Raw genomic sequence first — 15824 nt, 5'->3', positions numbered from 1 at the left:
CCGCAAGCTGGGTGATACCGACGAAAGAGATCCTGGTGAATGAAGAATGCGACGAAGACGATGCCCAAGGAGACGACTTTGGAAGATGCGCGTGAATGCACATAGTCAATCAGCTCCATCTATATTTCGTAAAATCTGGGTTGGACATTTTCGCATGCATGCCATTCCCGAGGAGCATTTGTAAAGCACTTGGCTCACTCCTGACGTGGTGTTGGACTCCCATCCTTTAAGCATGTTCACACGGTGAAATGACGAGCATACGCACAGTACATGACCCAACAAGCACACAGAAGTCAAGTTTCCCCATGACGCTAGCGGCGGTGACGTGAAAGTCGACGGTGTTGCGATTCGTCGATACTCGTTTTCCGTCGGCTGTTGTCGACAGCGCCGCTCTATCGCTGCTTTGTGAACCGCAGAGGTGTTGAGCCGACGTTGCCATTGCCACAGGCAACCGCTTGGCCCAGGACATATTTGCGCGGCCGACGATAGCTCTCTCCGCCCCCCTCGGCATACTAACCTTGCATAGACGCTCTGAGCTGTTCATCCAATCTGAAAAGAAATTATAGACGCACCCCAAAATTCTCACCTTCGCATGTATCTGTAAGGATAGCGGTTAAAGTCGATACGTAGTCCATGCAGTCATGTTCTCAGTCGGCAGGGTACAAAAGGATTTGGTATGAAGAGATGTCAGGAATGAGAGAAAAGTGTCATCGTCAAAATTTGGTCTGAAAGTAATTATAGACGCACTTCGATATAATGCAATTGCCCCGGCAAAGGATTGTTTGGGCAATTCTCGTAGGCATACCCTCAGCTAACTTGGCCAAGTATGATTGATCGATCTCAGCCCAGACATGAGAATTTGTACCTTCAATTCAGCCCTTGTTTCGAGCTGACGATCGTTGGCGTAGACATTTTGGGCTAGAACGCCCCAAACATTCTCGATTGCACTCATATCGCGACTTTTCGCAGGCCACTACTGTATATAGTTGGCCATATCATGCCTTCAAGGTAGGTCAACGCCGAGCGAGATCGGTGGAAACTGGCATTGTCTTGTTGGAACGTACGGGTGGCCGGCGCGGAAAGGACCACAAATTCACGCATGGCAGGCAGCAGGTATGTTTTCAGCGTTTTATGATACTTCACAGCGTCTTGTCGACCGTTGAGGATGGCTAGCTCCGTATTGTTGTAGAAGCTTACCCCTCCCCTAACCATAACAGAAACGCCACTACCCGCACGCTTGGAGAAGCTTCGTTCGTCATGCCGTAGGTCATGCCAATAGTACTGACAACCGTCTGGACCGTCTAGGTTGAACTTCTTTTCGTAGGTAAACATAGTCGCTTTCAATTCCGCGGTCTTTTGGAAGTGTCGACTGGTAAAGTTGACTCGGTCTGTTTTGTGCTTGGGAGTTAGGCGCGGTCCAGACCGGCGTTTCATGTACTTTGCGAATTTTGACGCACGCAACAAATTAAGGACAGCAATTTTGAAATATTTTGTTGCCTAGTGCTGTAGATATTTGCCTTGACGACATTTGCTTGCGTGTAACAAGCCTGAAAATGCGTCGGATCTCGCGGTTGGTGAGGATATAATGTCTTCTTAGGCTTTTCTTGCGGCTTGGTTGGTCGCATTTCTGAAGAAACGTTCGCACAAGCTTGTAGCTTGGCTTGATTGTTTTTCCAATCAACCCACAGCTCTTTTGAAGCTTGCGAAAGGCTAATATTTGTCCTTTCTCTTCGTCGGTGATACATTTGCCCCGAGACGTGTCTTTGAAGGCAATTTTGGTACTGACAAGGCCAGGGTGTCGTTCGATGTCCTTCTCTACGTCCTTCAGTCCATTGAAAACTCGATAAATATTCTCCCCCCCACCACTCACTTCTATAGGATAAAAATGGACTCTTTTGCTCCAATTATGAAGTGAGTCTATGATTTCTCTTCAGCTCAAATAGTGATGATTGCGCTTTTCTCTTTCCTGACATCGCTTCATCCCAAATCCTTTTGTACCCTGCCGACTGAGAACATGTCTGCATGGACTACGTATCGGCTACAGATACATGAGAAGGTGAATATTTTGGGGTGCGCCTTTAATTTCTGTTCATCCTGCATGTACTAGAGGAATGTTGATACGTTACATTATATAATCTTTTGCTGTATGTTTGCTCCGAACGCCAGGTCGATGAATAATATTCCAACAATTTTGATAATAATATCGTACCTTTTCTATGAAATCTACGCAACTCAAATATATTTTTCCGAACATTGAAAACTCGATAAATATTCTCCCCCCCACCACTCATTGGTCATTCCATTCGCACAGTTTCCGCCGCCCGATCAAGGACACGATGGACGGAGTTGTGTACGAGCAAGACGACCACCACCAAGATGTAGACAATTTGGGCAGTGCCGGGCACGATGGGCACCACCATGATCCGCACAAGCAATCCGAACAATCCTCCCATTCGAACCACAGTGGGGGCTATGGCTACCCTGACCAATCGTCCTATTCGTCTGCACCATCCACTTCGTACGGACAGCATCCATCTCACGAAGGCAGTAGCAACAATGGTGGTGGATATACATCGGGGGCACCGTCTACAGGAGCTGGCAAGATCTTTGTTGGTGGGGTGAGCTGGGAGACGACCGAAGACAACCTCCGCTCCCACTTTGGGCAGTACGGCGCGTTAACCGACGCGGCATTGATGAAAGACAAGTATTCGGGTCAACCTCGTGGGTTTGGGTTTGTGACGTTTGAAGATGCTTCAGGTTGTTTCGTTGTCATCCTATCTCGTCGCGTCGACGAATCCGTCCCTCACGCGGTAGTTGTGTAGTCGTCGACCGAGTGCTAAGCGAGTCACACACGCTGGACGGCCGCAACGTAGAAGTGAAACGCGCAGTGCCTCGAGATAGCATTGGTGGGGGTCGGTCAGGCCCTCATTCTGGAGGAGGCAGTGGAGGCTATAGGTTCGTCATGAGCTTCTGTGTAGTATCGTATGTGCTGTCGTGGTTAGAGAAAGAAGGCAGTAGTCGAAGGACAGAAACACGAGCATGCAGGCAGCGCTGCTGGTTGAACCTTGAAAAACACGACAATGTGCCCCCGACTACTCGGCCCTTCTTTCTCTTGCCGCGATCGCATCGTGCGTCGATGAGCTGCGGGAGAGCTCATGTGCGTCCATTGTAGTGATCGAAGCGGGGGCGGTCGCCCCGGCGAGTCGAAGAAGATATTTGTCGGAGGACTGCCGCCGTCGGTCACGAATGACGATTTCCGCGCGTACTTCGAAGACTATGGCAAAATCACGGATGCGATTGTCATGATGGATCGCGACACGCAGCGGTCACGAGGGTTTGGCTTTGTCAGCTTTGAAGAAGAAGGGGCGGTCGCGGAAGTTATGAGTAAAAACCACGAGTTGCACGGCAAACTCGTGGAAATCAAGCGCGCGGAGCCCAAGGGAGAAGTGCGCAGTGGGGGCCGTGGAGGCTACGATGCGGTCGGTGGCTACGGCGGTCGTGGTGGCTCCTACGGCGGCGGCTATGGTGGCCGTGGAGGTCGAGGTGGTGGCTATGGCGGTGGTGGCTATGGCGGAGGTGGCTACGGCGGCGGCGGCTACGGCGGTGGTTACGGTGGTCGCGGTGGTCGTGGCGGGGGTCACCCTGGCGGCTACGGTGGCGGTTATGGTGGCGGCTACGGCGGCGGCTACGGCGGTGGTTACGGTGGCGGCTACGGTGGCGGCTATGGCGGTGGCTATGGCGGCTACGCAGGTGGCTACGGTGCTCCTGCTCCTGGCGGCTATGGCGGGTACGGCGGGTACCCTGCTTACGGAGGATACCCTGGCTATGATCCGTCTGGTGCTCCCCCTTCGGCCGAAGGATCGGCTCCCCCTGATGGCCACGGCCCGTACGACGACCAGTCGTATGGTGGCTATGGCAGCTACCCGCGTCAAGGTCAGCAAGGTCAAGGAGGCGGTGGCAATGGCCCTAAGTCAGACCGATACCGCCCATATTAAGTGCACTTGCAGTATATAAACCGCTGAAATCTAAACTTCTTTCTTATACGCTTGCGCAGTGTCCAAGAAGCGATGCACGCGGGTCCATATATCTCGTTGAATTCGTTCTAGCGTCGGTGGTGCAACCGCGACGAGGGTGCGTTGAGGAGCGCTTAAAAAGGCATCCAGAGTTGTTGCAAGCGTTGACGCCGTCACAAGGACAACCTGCGGCGAGGCCAAGGACTGAACAACTGAAGTGAAGTTGAACATGTGAGGGCCATGTAGGACGGGGCACCCCGACCGCAGGGGTTCGAGGATGTTGTGGCCACCGACTGGGACCAACGAGCCTACCCGTGCAACGATCATGCCACACGCGTGAAGAGAAGGGCAAACAAGCGGCAGAAAGCAACTTACCTCCAATAAACGCCACACGAGCCACTTCATAACACAGCTGGGTCTCTCCCTTGAAAGCGGACAAGATCAGAGCGGCCGCAGCCTGCAGTAGATCGTTGTACCATCGAATCCACGATAAACACATCCGAATCTGCAGCAGGCACGCGGTGCTGTGAGCGCCAAGTGACTTTGAGCTGTGGGTGCTACATGAACGTTCTGAAGCGTTGAAACAAAAAATTGGCGGATTCAAATAGACCTGGGTGGAGATCAAGGCGAGAATCGATTCGACTCGATGGGGATGTCTGGGAATAAGGACGAGCAACAGGCGACGGTGTTGGGCCTTGAGGGCCTCGTGCGTTTGAAGGACAACCTCTTCTTCGCCTTCGTGGGTGCTTCCTGCAACCCACACAGCACGCGATTCCACTGATTCTTTCAACTCGATCAACGATGTTGCGTCGATGGCATGCTTTTCAGCAACTACGCAATATTTTGGTGTCACAGCGACGAAGCGTCATGCAGCAGACAGTACGAAACTTCAAATCGCCAACGTATTTGGCACCGGCATGGCCCAAGTGCAGATATCTGGACTCGTCCTGGCCATGAAGGAAAATTCAGTCGCTGGCGTCATTCACGACGGGTCCGTTGTACTTGTGAACTTTGGCAAAGCACGAGTTGAAAGTGGTCGAGCATGGAACGAACTAGCCGACGACCGATCCACGAGTCCCACCGACGGAATGAACGAAAGGACATGCGGCCGTTTAGAATGGCCATGGGAATCTAAGCGTCGATGTCAACACCTCAGCCACGAAACGCAAACCTGTCGCGATCCTGTTTCGACAATCAAGTTTGGCCACAGCTCGGATTCGATCCAAATGGCCGCGCTAGACGTTCATAAACACAGATTTGCAACGTGCACAGGTTCATGTACACTGGTCGCCAAGTGTCGAGGAAGCGGCGAACGCATGGGGCATGGTCTAGTGGAGCGAAGATGCAATGGGCGTTCGGGTTCTGCAAAAATGGGTTGAGTGTGCAATTCCATACTTCATTCTTACCGAATGCAGCCTCTGAGTAAGCAAGGCGCGGGCACTTGGTGTCGTGGTGGTGAAAAGCACTTGACAAGGCTCTGTGGTCGACGTTTCCTTGTTGTCTTGGGTGATCTCCTTGATTAATGGCAAGGCGCTCAAGCATTCGCCGACAGAGGCTCCATGAATCCAGACAACCCTGCGGGAGCTAGTTCGAAAGCGGTCTATACAATGTTGTCATGTGCAGTTCTTGGCAGCAACGTTTGTCCTACCTGGCACAGCCGCGGCCCCTGTTCGTTCGTTCGACTCGATAGCAAGCACCTTTCGTCCAGCGTCTTTCACTCGAACAAGCCATCTCACGATGGGCCAGCATGCTGTCCACACTGCACGGTACAACTGGACCTCTACCAATGTCTACACATTGCAAGCAATTGAGCACATCGACCCCGCCGTTGCCATCATCACCGTGCCTTCTTCATTCGACCACACCAAGTCGAGTGGAATGCCTTCCGCGCCGTGATTGGTTCGTGAATTTCGAGGTGAGTTTTCTAAAATACACATAAATCCCACAAGTAAAACCCATCACGAGGGGGTGAGCTAGCCAATCACATCGCTGCAAAACATATCTTTGGCGAGAAAATCGAAGTATCACCACAGGATCATGCGGGGTCCGAGGGCTGGACACAGCGGCTTACTGTATGGAAGCGGTGAAGGCGCGGCGTGCAGTGAGCTGAGAAGGGCATTGTGCTTGTCCACCGACCTGACTACCAACGAGAAGCTTCACCTTGACGGCCAAGTAAGTTTATAAGTTTGGTCGCACGAGACACTCGACAGCGTTGCACGCCACGATGCCCGCAGGAATACGAGATGCATGCAAGCGCGCACGAGGGCAGGATAACGACTTGATTGAGCAGAAATGAACAACACGTGACCAATAGCTCCATTGGATCGTACCCTACTAACGTTATGCTAAAACTGCTGCTGACGTCCGACATCACGAATCCCAGTGAAGAATGACTCTCGTCGGATGCAGCCTCCTTGGACAACTCTGACAACGAACTAAGGGGTCATGGCGCAACAGCAAATGGCGCATCTTCCATCACACGCTTGACAAACGGAGCAAAGTATTGCCCCAAGCGAGTCTGGAGCTCGGGGATCTGCCAATCCAACGTCGTGATGGTCGTGCGGCAGTTGACGCTGCCACACATGCACGTGAAGTTGTCGCTGGGGTCGCTGTTGGTCCCGTCGTTCACCATGCAATAGTCTATCGTGATTTCCTCGCCGGGGTACAGATCGCGGATGGCGACAACGGTCACGGAGTCAAGCATTCCACACGACGGGTCGCACGAATGGTTGATGTAGTCGCTGGTTTCGCATTTATCCCCAGTTTCCTAAGGCGTCAATGAGACCTCGACCACCTCATACGCAGACCGTACCTTCCACGCCGGGATTTGCCACAAGTCGCGCTGTACTTGGAGCGACATCTCAAAGTCGCGAGGGGTCATGGCGCCGCTCTCGAGGAGCGTGTCCTTGTGGACGATTTTGCCCGAGAACATGAGCACGATGTCGCCTTTTAGAATTTTGCAATCCGATTCCTCGCGGCAGAAGAGACCCATGGACGATTTTGATTTGTATCGAAGCTCCATTCGAGTGTCATACCATCTACTCAAGCACACACATCACTAATCTTGTTCGACTCCCACGATCATTGCGACCCATCGAGTTGCTTGTCGTACCCATTTTCAGCATGTTTCCGCATGATGTACTCGGTCACATGCCCTAAGTTCTTCTTGATGAACCCACGACTCCTCCACTCGCTGAACTTCAGTTGACCGCGGCACTTTTCGGCTCCACAGCGGCAGTTCATGTTGACATGGAGCGAAGACTAAAGCACCATCGAATGATAATCCATGCATCGTGCATATAAGCCTTCATGCGTACCTCTGTTTCCGTACATGCGTAATCGTAACAGAGCTGTTCTCCCTTTTTGACGGGACGGCGCGTGACAATTTTACCGTCGCCTTCAAACCAGCAGTTGGGGTCGCACGAATGGTTAAAGTACCAGCACGGGTCGTCCTCAGGAGTGGTCGTTGACGCAAAGCAGTCGTCGTTCACCATGTAGGAAAAATTGATGAGCTTTTGGCGCTCAGGATGGTCCATCACTTCCTTTCGCGTAAACGTGACAAGCGGCTCCGTGACAGTGTCCCAGATCCACACAGTGGTGTCGGCCGGGAGGTCCTCTTGCGCAAAGAGGCCGTGGCATTCAAAGCCGTAGAACTGGAATGCTTCGAGCTTGACTTGCGGCGGCAACATGGTCGGATCTGGTCGAAGTGGGGCAAAAGGTATTGTGGGATGGATCTTATACTTTCGGCGGGCGGTGCCTCCAAACATCTTGATTTTTGTATAACATACTCAACCCTAGACACTCGGCAGTGAAATCCAAGTCGAGTTTGGGCAACTTCAACGTCGACGTGGTCGCGGATTTGTGACCCCAGGAATTGTGACACGGTGGATCGCGAGGATTAAACTTGGTGTTTGTATGCTGTACGATCCGTGGGGTTCTCGCGCCGACGGTACCTAACAAAATGCCCTTGCAGCATCCACATACTTGGATTTTGTATGAAACGAAACGTTTTAGAATGGTCCTGGCCTCCGCGTACACTGTAAATACCAAGTTATCCGGGGACACCGAGTAGTTCCATGGAGAAATGACGTTCGAAATTTACGCCACGATGCCACCGTCAATATCGCCACGGAGGTGCTCGGCCCGTGCATCGTTCTCGCCCAGACTGGACACCTTCCACCGCGTCAAGGCAGCCATGATGTGCTTTTTCATTATTCGGGTCATAATCTGCATGGGTTGGGACGATATGGGACCCTCGCATGTACTCCTCGATAGCATGGCATTCACCACAGGTTGGTGGGTGGAGCTGTGTCCAAGACGACGTAGCGGTTTCGCCAACAATGTCACGGGAGGGCTGTGGTAGGCGTTGTAAAAAGGCGCATCCAGCCATTCCGTCGTCAAAGGAGTGGTTCGTAGCTGCTCTCTCTACCCTTGAAAGGGGTTTCATCATGGGTTTCGCTGTAATCCAGATCGGTTGATCGACGCCGTGGGTCAAGTGAGGAATGAGACTCCTGAAGCATCGTGGTGAACGAATCGACACCATCACCCCCTCCACCGATGTGTAGTCGACCCCTTCATGTTAGACGTGTGAAGAGTAGCCGATGCGTTGGCTGTTTGCTGACTGCTCATGAAAACGACCGGTTCGTTCACGTGTACGGTTGCAGTTTGTCATCCGGATACAGGATCGCGTCTGTTCAGTGCGAGGTCATCCATCAGGGAAAGGGCATCGAGCCATGCCAGTGGTGGCACAACCAATGGTGCCATTCACATAAACGATTCAGTTAGCTTTCAGAAGCGACACAGAGCTGAGATTTTGAGGTTGCGCGCATCCCCGTACTTGCTGCGATTACAGAGACAAATATCACGTCGCAAGTGGCCACAAGATTGCGCCTGGATATTCCAGATGGTAGTGCGCCTTCGTAACGTCGTCGTGACCTTCGAATGGACAAGGCCTCATCCACAAACAAATGGATGTCGGTGGATTGTAATGCCTGTCACACGAATGGGCGTGAGGTGTTGGGAACAGAAACCATAAAACAGGCCAAACTTCCACAGTGGCCTGACTTGATGGATGCATTGCGGTGGCTAAAGTCCTTGACTATGTCTCCACACGTGTATTTTCTCCATGCCTACAAAAGAAACTCCCCTTTTCAACGCCATTTGTTCCTGAAATCAAATGAGCCAATTCGTGACCCATTTGATGGTGTACGCAAGTTCGTGGTGCTCATTTGTCGTCCTAACTGGTACGTGTCATCCTGTCGTACCCAGTGCGAGCAACACCCGAACTGCGCAATTCATCTGTTGCCATGCATCGCCCGATGAACTACGTTGTGGGTGGCGTGTTAGTACGACCAGCACCACCTCTTCCCTACTTGGATCAAACATTGAAGCCACCCCCAAGGACGACGGCCTTTCTCCGTTGGAAGCGCGTCAACATGGATAAATGAGATCCTATCAACAACATTCGACCAAGCCATCTTGTTACGTCCATTTAAACAATTCATTTATGAATACGATAAATGATGTTTTCGGTACGAAACCCCCGTACTGGCTCGATTTGCCATGCGCAGTTTACTTGATCTCAGTATGCGAAGACCGAGTGAACCAGTGAACCGTGGTCCGCCCGACCTCTTCTCCAAATGAACCAATCATTCGTCGCGTGCGTTGCAAGTTCAACCTGCACTCACAATATTTGAATTTTGTATCGGAATAGAAGCCGCCACACGAATCGCACGCGCACCACGGCACAGGAACAACTGCATCCTCGTCAATCGCGCTTTTCCTAGTACTACCCGATCATGATGGACACCCACGAACCGGACAACAATCAGGAGTCTCAAGTCAGGGACGAACGAAGGAGAGGTCTGTCTGTGCACATTAGCCACGTTGACCGCAGCCCCATCCAACAGACACAATACGTGATCCGCGTCACCGACTTGCACGCTGACTCGTACGAGCGAACTGTGCGACGCCCATACTCCGAGTTCCGCCGCTTTCGATTCCACATCCTGGACATCCTCGGGCGGTGTAGCAGTGACAAGTTGTCCCGATCCGTCGCCAAGGAGATTGATGCTCTATCGTTTCCACCGAAACGATTCTTTGGCTCCAGATCCGAGTCTGTCGTGCGAACTCGTGCCGACGCTCTCAACAAGTGGATCACAAGTGTCCTAGCAATCACGACGGAATACCGCAAAACCCAGAAGAACCTTGCGATGGGAGACGCTACCGTGTCCACCCAAGGCAGCGCTATCCTCCTCGACGCACTAAAGACGTTTTTGACTTCCCGTGTCGAGGAAATACACCTGCTCCATCCCATCCCACTCGAAAAGACGCAATCGGTGCCCATGCCACTCGCCGTAGATATGAAAGGCCGCGCGGCGCCTCAACGACACGTCTCGTCCAGCAATTACGACCAACACGAACGATCGGACAACCAGGAGCCCACCTTGCAGCATGCTACGGCTGCCCCACAAGTGGCGCCCCCCTCGTGGACCGCTAATGACATCAACAACATCGCGACGTCCATCATCAAGTCGACCAGTAAGTCGATCCTCAAGTCCAACGATCGCTGTGGAGCATCGTCCGGAAATGGCATCCGGAAAGTCAAGACGCGTTTCTCGATTGCAGAGCCGTCTGAAACGTTCTCTTCGTACAACCAGCCCTTCAGCAGCTCGAGTAGCACGAGCAACAGCTCTGAGGAAGCGAGCCATACTTATAGGTCTTCGTCATCGTCGACAGCTCCTTCTTCCGCTGAAGGGTCCTTTGTCTCGACGCGCACCAAGACCACCACCTCACGAGTAAGTGTGTCGACACTTTCCCTTTCTGTGTGACGATGACACATCATTTCCATGGGCAGGCAAGTCTCGCTAACGGTTCTACTCGAACCAAGTCCATGTCGACGTCCTATCAACCGTGCCACTCGATGCATCAGAACCGTGGCTCCCTTGTCAAAGACGCACGATTCTCCATGGCCCAGCCCAAAGTTGTCAAACGCCTGCCAGCCGGCGACGAAGCGGATATAGTTGCAGCGGCAGAAGCGGAACTGCAATCCATGCACTTGACACCCGATGTAGCTGCGATGGTTCTACGTTACATGGATCGCTTCCTTGTCAAGGCCACTCAACGCCAACCCGGATGCTACCGCATCACTCCCGACAACTGGCTCGCCATTGACGCCGAACGTCTCTACACAGAACTCGAAGACGCTCTGTTCGATCCATCGCTCATGCACGCCATGCTGTTCCGAGGGGGTGAGTGGCGCATCCCACCTGCTCTGGAAGGCTACATTCAGCACAAATGGGCCGTCCATCACAACAAAGCCATGGACGAAAAAGCGGACGACTCGGATGACGATGAATCCGACACCCAAGTCGAAGTTCACGCCAAGTCGACGCGCAAGACGCTTGCGCGCTTCTCTCGACATGACATTGATGAAATCGAGCAACTCATGAGTGAAGGCACGGCGTCGAGGTCGCAAGTAAAACAACTACGCCGACAGCTGGACGAAGGCAACTGGGACCGTCATGCCGCTGCCACCAGCAGTCGCCGCGCGATTCCTGTCATGGGCAGCGCCAGTGACGACGACGACAGTCTCGGCGAAGAAGACGACATTGATTTTGAAACGTATGCACGACGTAAGAGTCAAAAGACTCGCGCGTCAACATTTCACGACAGGGGCGGATTAGTCTAGAACGGCCTGGTCTTTCATTGTCGTGTCGTAGATATTTAATGAATCAAGTGGGGAGTCTGTCCTGTGAATCTAGCTCATGGCTTTGGTGGCCTCAAATGTCTCTGCACAAAAGACCTTGGGCGGCGGAGCGTGGAGGCGGCATCCACATACTATGCACAGCGCGCAGAGCGAATTCACCAAGACAAACTTGGACGCGCAGTTGACGCAGTGCTCGCCCTTGACGTACCCGCGATAGACTACCCAGGCCGTGACGAGTAGAGCTACCTGGTCGAAAGTTGTGAGATTTCCACAAGAAGAACAAGCAGAACTGCCTACCGACGTGCCAGCCAGCAAAATGAACCACGACGACGACGGGGAGTACGACTGCCTTGTGGACACCATGCGAATGCGCTCGTGGAACGTTGTGGGTGTCACGTTCGACTCGATGGCGCTGACAGTGCAGCTTTCGACGCCGACCCAGAACGACCACCCTTGGTTGTCGCTGTGCATGGACACACGTAGGTCGACGACGTAGCCAGCAAGGAAAAGGGACAGATTTCGCACGGGCCACTCGCAGGACACCTGCGGCTTCACGTGATGCATGCCGATAGTGATGCAGACAACAGTACCAGGAACTCGTCTGCGACGGTCTGGCGCCTTGCAAATACAAACCGCTTGCCGACGTCGTTGATGACAATCGATCGCTGGAGTGCGGTCATGGGGCACACCAAGTCCCACGTTTCGTCGGTCCTGCGAGCCACGACATTAGCACGATCCATCGTGTGTGAAAGCGAGGTACCCTGTGGCCGTGGGGTTGCCGCAACAGTTGAGGCAGTAGGAAGCAGAAGGAAGGAACTGGTTGGACACGCCCGTTCGGTCCGACGTGGAGTTACGATTGCTGCATCCAAAGAGCCCATACCCTTGGAAGCAAGACCCGAGAAGCTGTGCCCCCGTGATGCGTAAGTCTGTGCACGCGCCTATTACAGCTCCTGCAGGACTGCGACACAGTACCTTTTCGCCAGATCGTGCCGTACACTCTATTGGTTGCCTAAATCGTTGCGAGTCAGACTCCCAGCTCGCTTTTGCAAGCACATGTACTGCCAAATCTTCGACGGCCTCGGCGGCCGCGGCGGTGACGCCGATAACGATTGCAGCGCCCCATCCCATCACGTCCTCGAGGAACCGTTTCAACCGTTTCATCTCGACGAACCTCTTGAAATGAATCACCACCACGTTGCCAAACCTCTCACAATCGATGTTGCCGCTTCGTCGCCTCGGTTTCGTCAACGGATAGCCAGTGTTATGGTTCCATGACCTCGACTTGCTCGTTCGAGGTCGTACTTCAAGTGCCATCCTACCCTTTTTAGCTGTGCAACGCCCCCGCCATTCTTCCTGTCCGATGTCGATCGAAGGATTTACTGGAAAAACATCAATGGTGTACCCAAGATCGTCAGCCAGTGGGGAACGTCCGGATAACAAACCGAGATGTCGCAACAGTAGTATAAATTTTCACAGACCGAAATCTCGACAGCACGGTCGCACCCAGAATTTTCCCTGTTTCCAATGCGCTGGCTTGCCCACGCTGTTGCCGGTTGTAGGGGCCACCTTCCCCCACGCCATCCCCCACTCGAACGCGTGGGTGTGTGTTGGATTTGTCGCGAAAAAGATGGAGTCCCCCGGTTTGGCCGTGCACACGACCACCGAGAGTCCAAACGCGGAAACAATGATACACTATCGCTGCCCGCCACGATGAATCAACACTTGGCGACCAATCAAACGCTCCACGAGGCCATCTCTGCCACCCCAAAGATCCAATCGCGGCGTGGTCGGCGCCAATCTTGCAGCTTCAACGTGAATCGATGACATCGGGGTGTTGGATTGCCAGTGCCTGCAAAGGAACGCATTTGATTGGTTGATTGGGACGCCCTGCCGTTATGCGGGGGTCTGATTGGTGGAGAGGATTATTAAATTTGACAAGTTTCGACCTTCCGGTTGTTTGCGCGATTGCCAGTGTCGCCGACCCGTGGACGGCCATTTTTCAACATGAGCCCTCAACAGAACCCCAACTCGCAGCAGCGCTCGACGCGCCGCTTGGAACAGGTCGGCAAGCAGCTCACGATTTCGGCGTCGATCGTGGACGAAGATAGTCTGCATGCGTCCCGCGTCAAGGAAATGCAAGCGTTCATGAACCAAGAACGCTTCCGTCACACGACACGACCGTACGCGGCGGAAGACGTGGTCAAGCTCCAAGGCACTGTCATTCAGTCGTACGCGTCGACGCAACAAGCGATGAAGTTGTACTCGATGCTGCGCTCGTTACAGGCGCAGGGAAAGTGTAGCCACACGTTCGGCGCGCTCGACACGATTCAAGTTGTCCAGATGGCCAAGCATTTGACGTCTGTGTACATTTCAGGGTGGCAATCGTCGTCGACAGCGTCGTCGACGAACGAACCTGGCCCAGACGTTGCTGACTACCCCATGGACACGGTCCCGAACAAGTGTGACCAACTCTTTCGTGCGCAATGTTTCCATGACCGTAAGCAATACGAATCGCGCCGTCGTATGAGCCCCGCCGAGCGCGCCGCGTCCCCAGCCGTCGACTTCATGCGTCCCATCATTGCCGATGCGGACACTGGCCATGGTGGTCTCACCGCTTGCATGAAGCTCGTGAAGCTATTTGCTGAACGGGGTGCTGCCGGTATCCATTTGGAAGACCAAAAGCCAGGGACCAAGAAGTGCGGACACATGGGAGGCAAGGTGTTGGTGACAACGCAAGAGCATATCTCGCGCCTGATCGCCGCGCGCCTTCAAGCAGACATCCTCCAAGTTCCTCTGGTCATCATCGCCCGCACCGATGCCGAAGCCGCGACGCTTCTAGACAATAACTCGGACGGCCGTGACCACCCCTTCATCCTTGGCGCGACCAACTTGAACGTTGAATCGTTTGCTGACGCCACACGCAACGGCCGTGCTGACACGTGGGACAAGGATGCCGGCTGCATGACGTTCACCGAATTTGTGGCCAGTCAGTTGAGCAGCAACGCCACGGCGCTTGCGGCGTGGAAGCGTCAAGCATTTTCCGACATCAACGCGATGAAGAAGTATGCGATCGACGTGTTGGGCCTGGCTGTGTCGTCGTTTTGCTGGGAGAAGGCTCGCACGGTCGAAGGCTATTACCGCGTTCGCGGCGGCGTGGACTTTTGCATTGCCCGCGCCAAGGCGTATGCGCCGTACGCCGACTTGATTTGGATGGAGACGACTGTTCCAGGCCTGCCGCTGGCTCGGCAATTTGCGTCGGGCGTCCACCGCCAGTTTCCTCACCAAATGCTTGCGTACAACTTGAGCCCGTCGTTCAACTGGGACGCTGCCGGCATGTCGGACGCGGAGATCCGCACGTTTATCGACGAACTCGCTGCGCTCGGCTACACGTGGCAGTTTATCACGTTGGCTGGTTTCCACAGCGATTCGCTTGGCATCACCCGCTTTGCCCGCGATTTTGCCGAGCGAAAAATGTTGGCGTATGTGACGGGCATTCAGCGTGCTGAGCGCACGGAAGGCGTCGAGACGCTCAAGCACCAGGGCTGGTCGGGCACGGAGCTGATTGATGCCATGCAAAACACGGTCACGGGTGGGCTGAGCTCGACCAACACGATGGGTCACGGTGTGACGGAGGCGCAATTTTAGCGCTGTTTGCACTAGGATAGACGATAACGAAAGGGGGTATGTGCGAAAAGCTTGGTTGCCGTCGCATCTCTTGGGGACGGCTACCGACGAGCCACTCGGCCTCGACGGAAGCCAACGCTTGTTTTAGCAGCCTTCCAACCAACGTGAAGATGCCACGGATGGAATCAAACAGGGCCATTGGAAGGTAGCCACTCGTATTCGTCGCGTACGCACGACACAGCGGCAGACGATCCCATCATGGTGACGACTCGTGTGGTGATTGATATTGCAACAACCTCGCGTTGTCATGATCGGGCCATTCGACGACAGAGCAGTGGTGTCGCCACCGTCTCTGATATGATCGTGACCGTCCTCGTTGTCGACATTTCTAGGGTCTGTCGAGCACCGATCTCGTGGACTTGGCGTTCGCAATCGCGTCGTCCCCCGCCGTGCTCACACTGCACATCTTCACGGGTTCA

At 53.7% G+C, this 15824-nt stretch overlaps 5 protein-coding genes across 5 annotated transcripts; 3 read left to right on the top strand and 2 right to left on the bottom strand.

Annotated features, from left to right (window-relative positions):
* Positions 1–2304: 2304 nt before the first annotated feature.
* On the top strand, positions 2305–4043 carry H310_09457 (hypothetical protein). Its single transcript, XM_008875530.1, has 3 exons — positions 2305–2757; positions 2823–2955; positions 3173–4043. The coding sequence occupies exons 1-3, from the start codon at positions 2337–2339 to the stop codon at positions 3993–3995; spliced, it is 1377 nt and encodes a 458-aa protein (XP_008873752.1). The 5' UTR covers positions 2305–2336; the 3' UTR covers positions 3996–4043.
* Positions 4026–7702, bottom strand: H310_09456 (hypothetical protein; the record flags this gene model as incomplete). The annotated part of the gene is made up of 14 exons (XM_008875529.1): positions 4026–4321; positions 4389–4437; positions 4490–4570; positions 4624–4844; positions 4897–4960; positions 5016–5144; positions 5185–5248; positions 5296–5375; positions 5420–5588; positions 6344–6437; positions 6495–6780; positions 6826–7051; positions 7126–7274; positions 7331–7702. The coding sequence occupies 14 exons, from the start codon at positions 7700–7702 to the stop codon at positions 4026–4028; spliced, it is 2280 nt and encodes a 759-aa protein (XP_008873751.1).
* A 2053-nt stretch (positions 7703–9755) lies between these two features.
* H310_09455 (hypothetical protein) lies at positions 9756–11777 on the top strand. Its single transcript, XM_008875528.1, has 2 exons — positions 9756–10810; positions 10870–11777. Exons 1-2 carry the CDS (start codon positions 9812–9814, stop codon positions 11701–11703), a joined length of 1833 nt encoding a protein of 610 aa, XP_008873750.1. The 5' UTR covers positions 9756–9811; the 3' UTR covers positions 11704–11777.
* Positions 11773–12882, bottom strand: H310_09454 (hypothetical protein; the record flags this gene model as incomplete). The annotated part of the gene is made up of 6 exons (XM_008875527.1): positions 11773–11967; positions 12019–12264; positions 12312–12432; positions 12482–12647; positions 12694–12730; positions 12781–12882. 6 exons carry the CDS (start codon positions 12880–12882, stop codon positions 11773–11775), a joined length of 867 nt encoding a protein of 288 aa, XP_008873749.1.
* An 828-nt stretch (positions 12883–13710) lies between these two features.
* Positions 13711–15457, top strand: H310_09453 (isocitrate lyase). Its single transcript, XM_008875526.1, has one exon. It carries the CDS (start codon positions 13726–13728, stop codon positions 15364–15366), a length of 1641 nt encoding a protein of 546 aa, XP_008873748.1. The 5' UTR covers positions 13711–13725; the 3' UTR covers positions 15367–15457.
* Positions 15458–15824: the final 367 nt, after the last annotated feature.

The sequence above is a fragment of the Aphanomyces invadans genome (genome assembly GCF_000520115.1).
Source record: "Aphanomyces invadans strain NJM9701 unplaced genomic scaffold supercont1.21, whole genome shotgun sequence".
NCBI lineage: Eukaryota > Oomycota > Saprolegniomycetes > Saprolegniales > Verrucalvaceae > Aphanomyces > Aphanomyces invadans.
The sequence above is the reverse complement of the archived record's forward strand: the minus strand, read 5'-3'. Positions and strand labels throughout refer to the sequence as shown.

Excerpts from the sequence above, each read along its gene's own strand:
- H310_09457 (XM_008875530.1), top strand. The coding sequence starts at position 2,337 with ATGGACGGAGTTGTGTACGAGCAAGACGACCACCACCAAGATGTAGAC. Across the intron at positions 2,758-2,822 it reads GACGTTTGAAGATGCTTCAG|TCGTCGACCGAGTGCTAAGC; the intron begins GTTGTTTCGTTG and ends GTAGTTGTGTAG. Across the intron at positions 2,956-3,172 it reads GGAGGCAGTGGAGGCTATAG|TGATCGAAGCGGGGGCGGTC; the intron begins GTTCGTCATGAG and ends CGTCCATTGTAG.
- H310_09455 (XM_008875528.1), top strand. The coding sequence starts at position 9,812 with ATGATGGACACCCACGAACCGGACAACAATCAGGAGTCTCAAGTCAGG. Across the intron at positions 10,811-10,869 it reads CCAAGACCACCACCTCACGA|GCAAGTCTCGCTAACGGTTC; the intron begins GTAAGTGTGTCG and ends TTCCATGGGCAG.
- H310_09453 (XM_008875526.1), top strand. The coding sequence starts at position 13,726 with ATGAGCCCTCAACAGAACCCCAACTCGCAGCAGCGCTCGACGCGCCGC.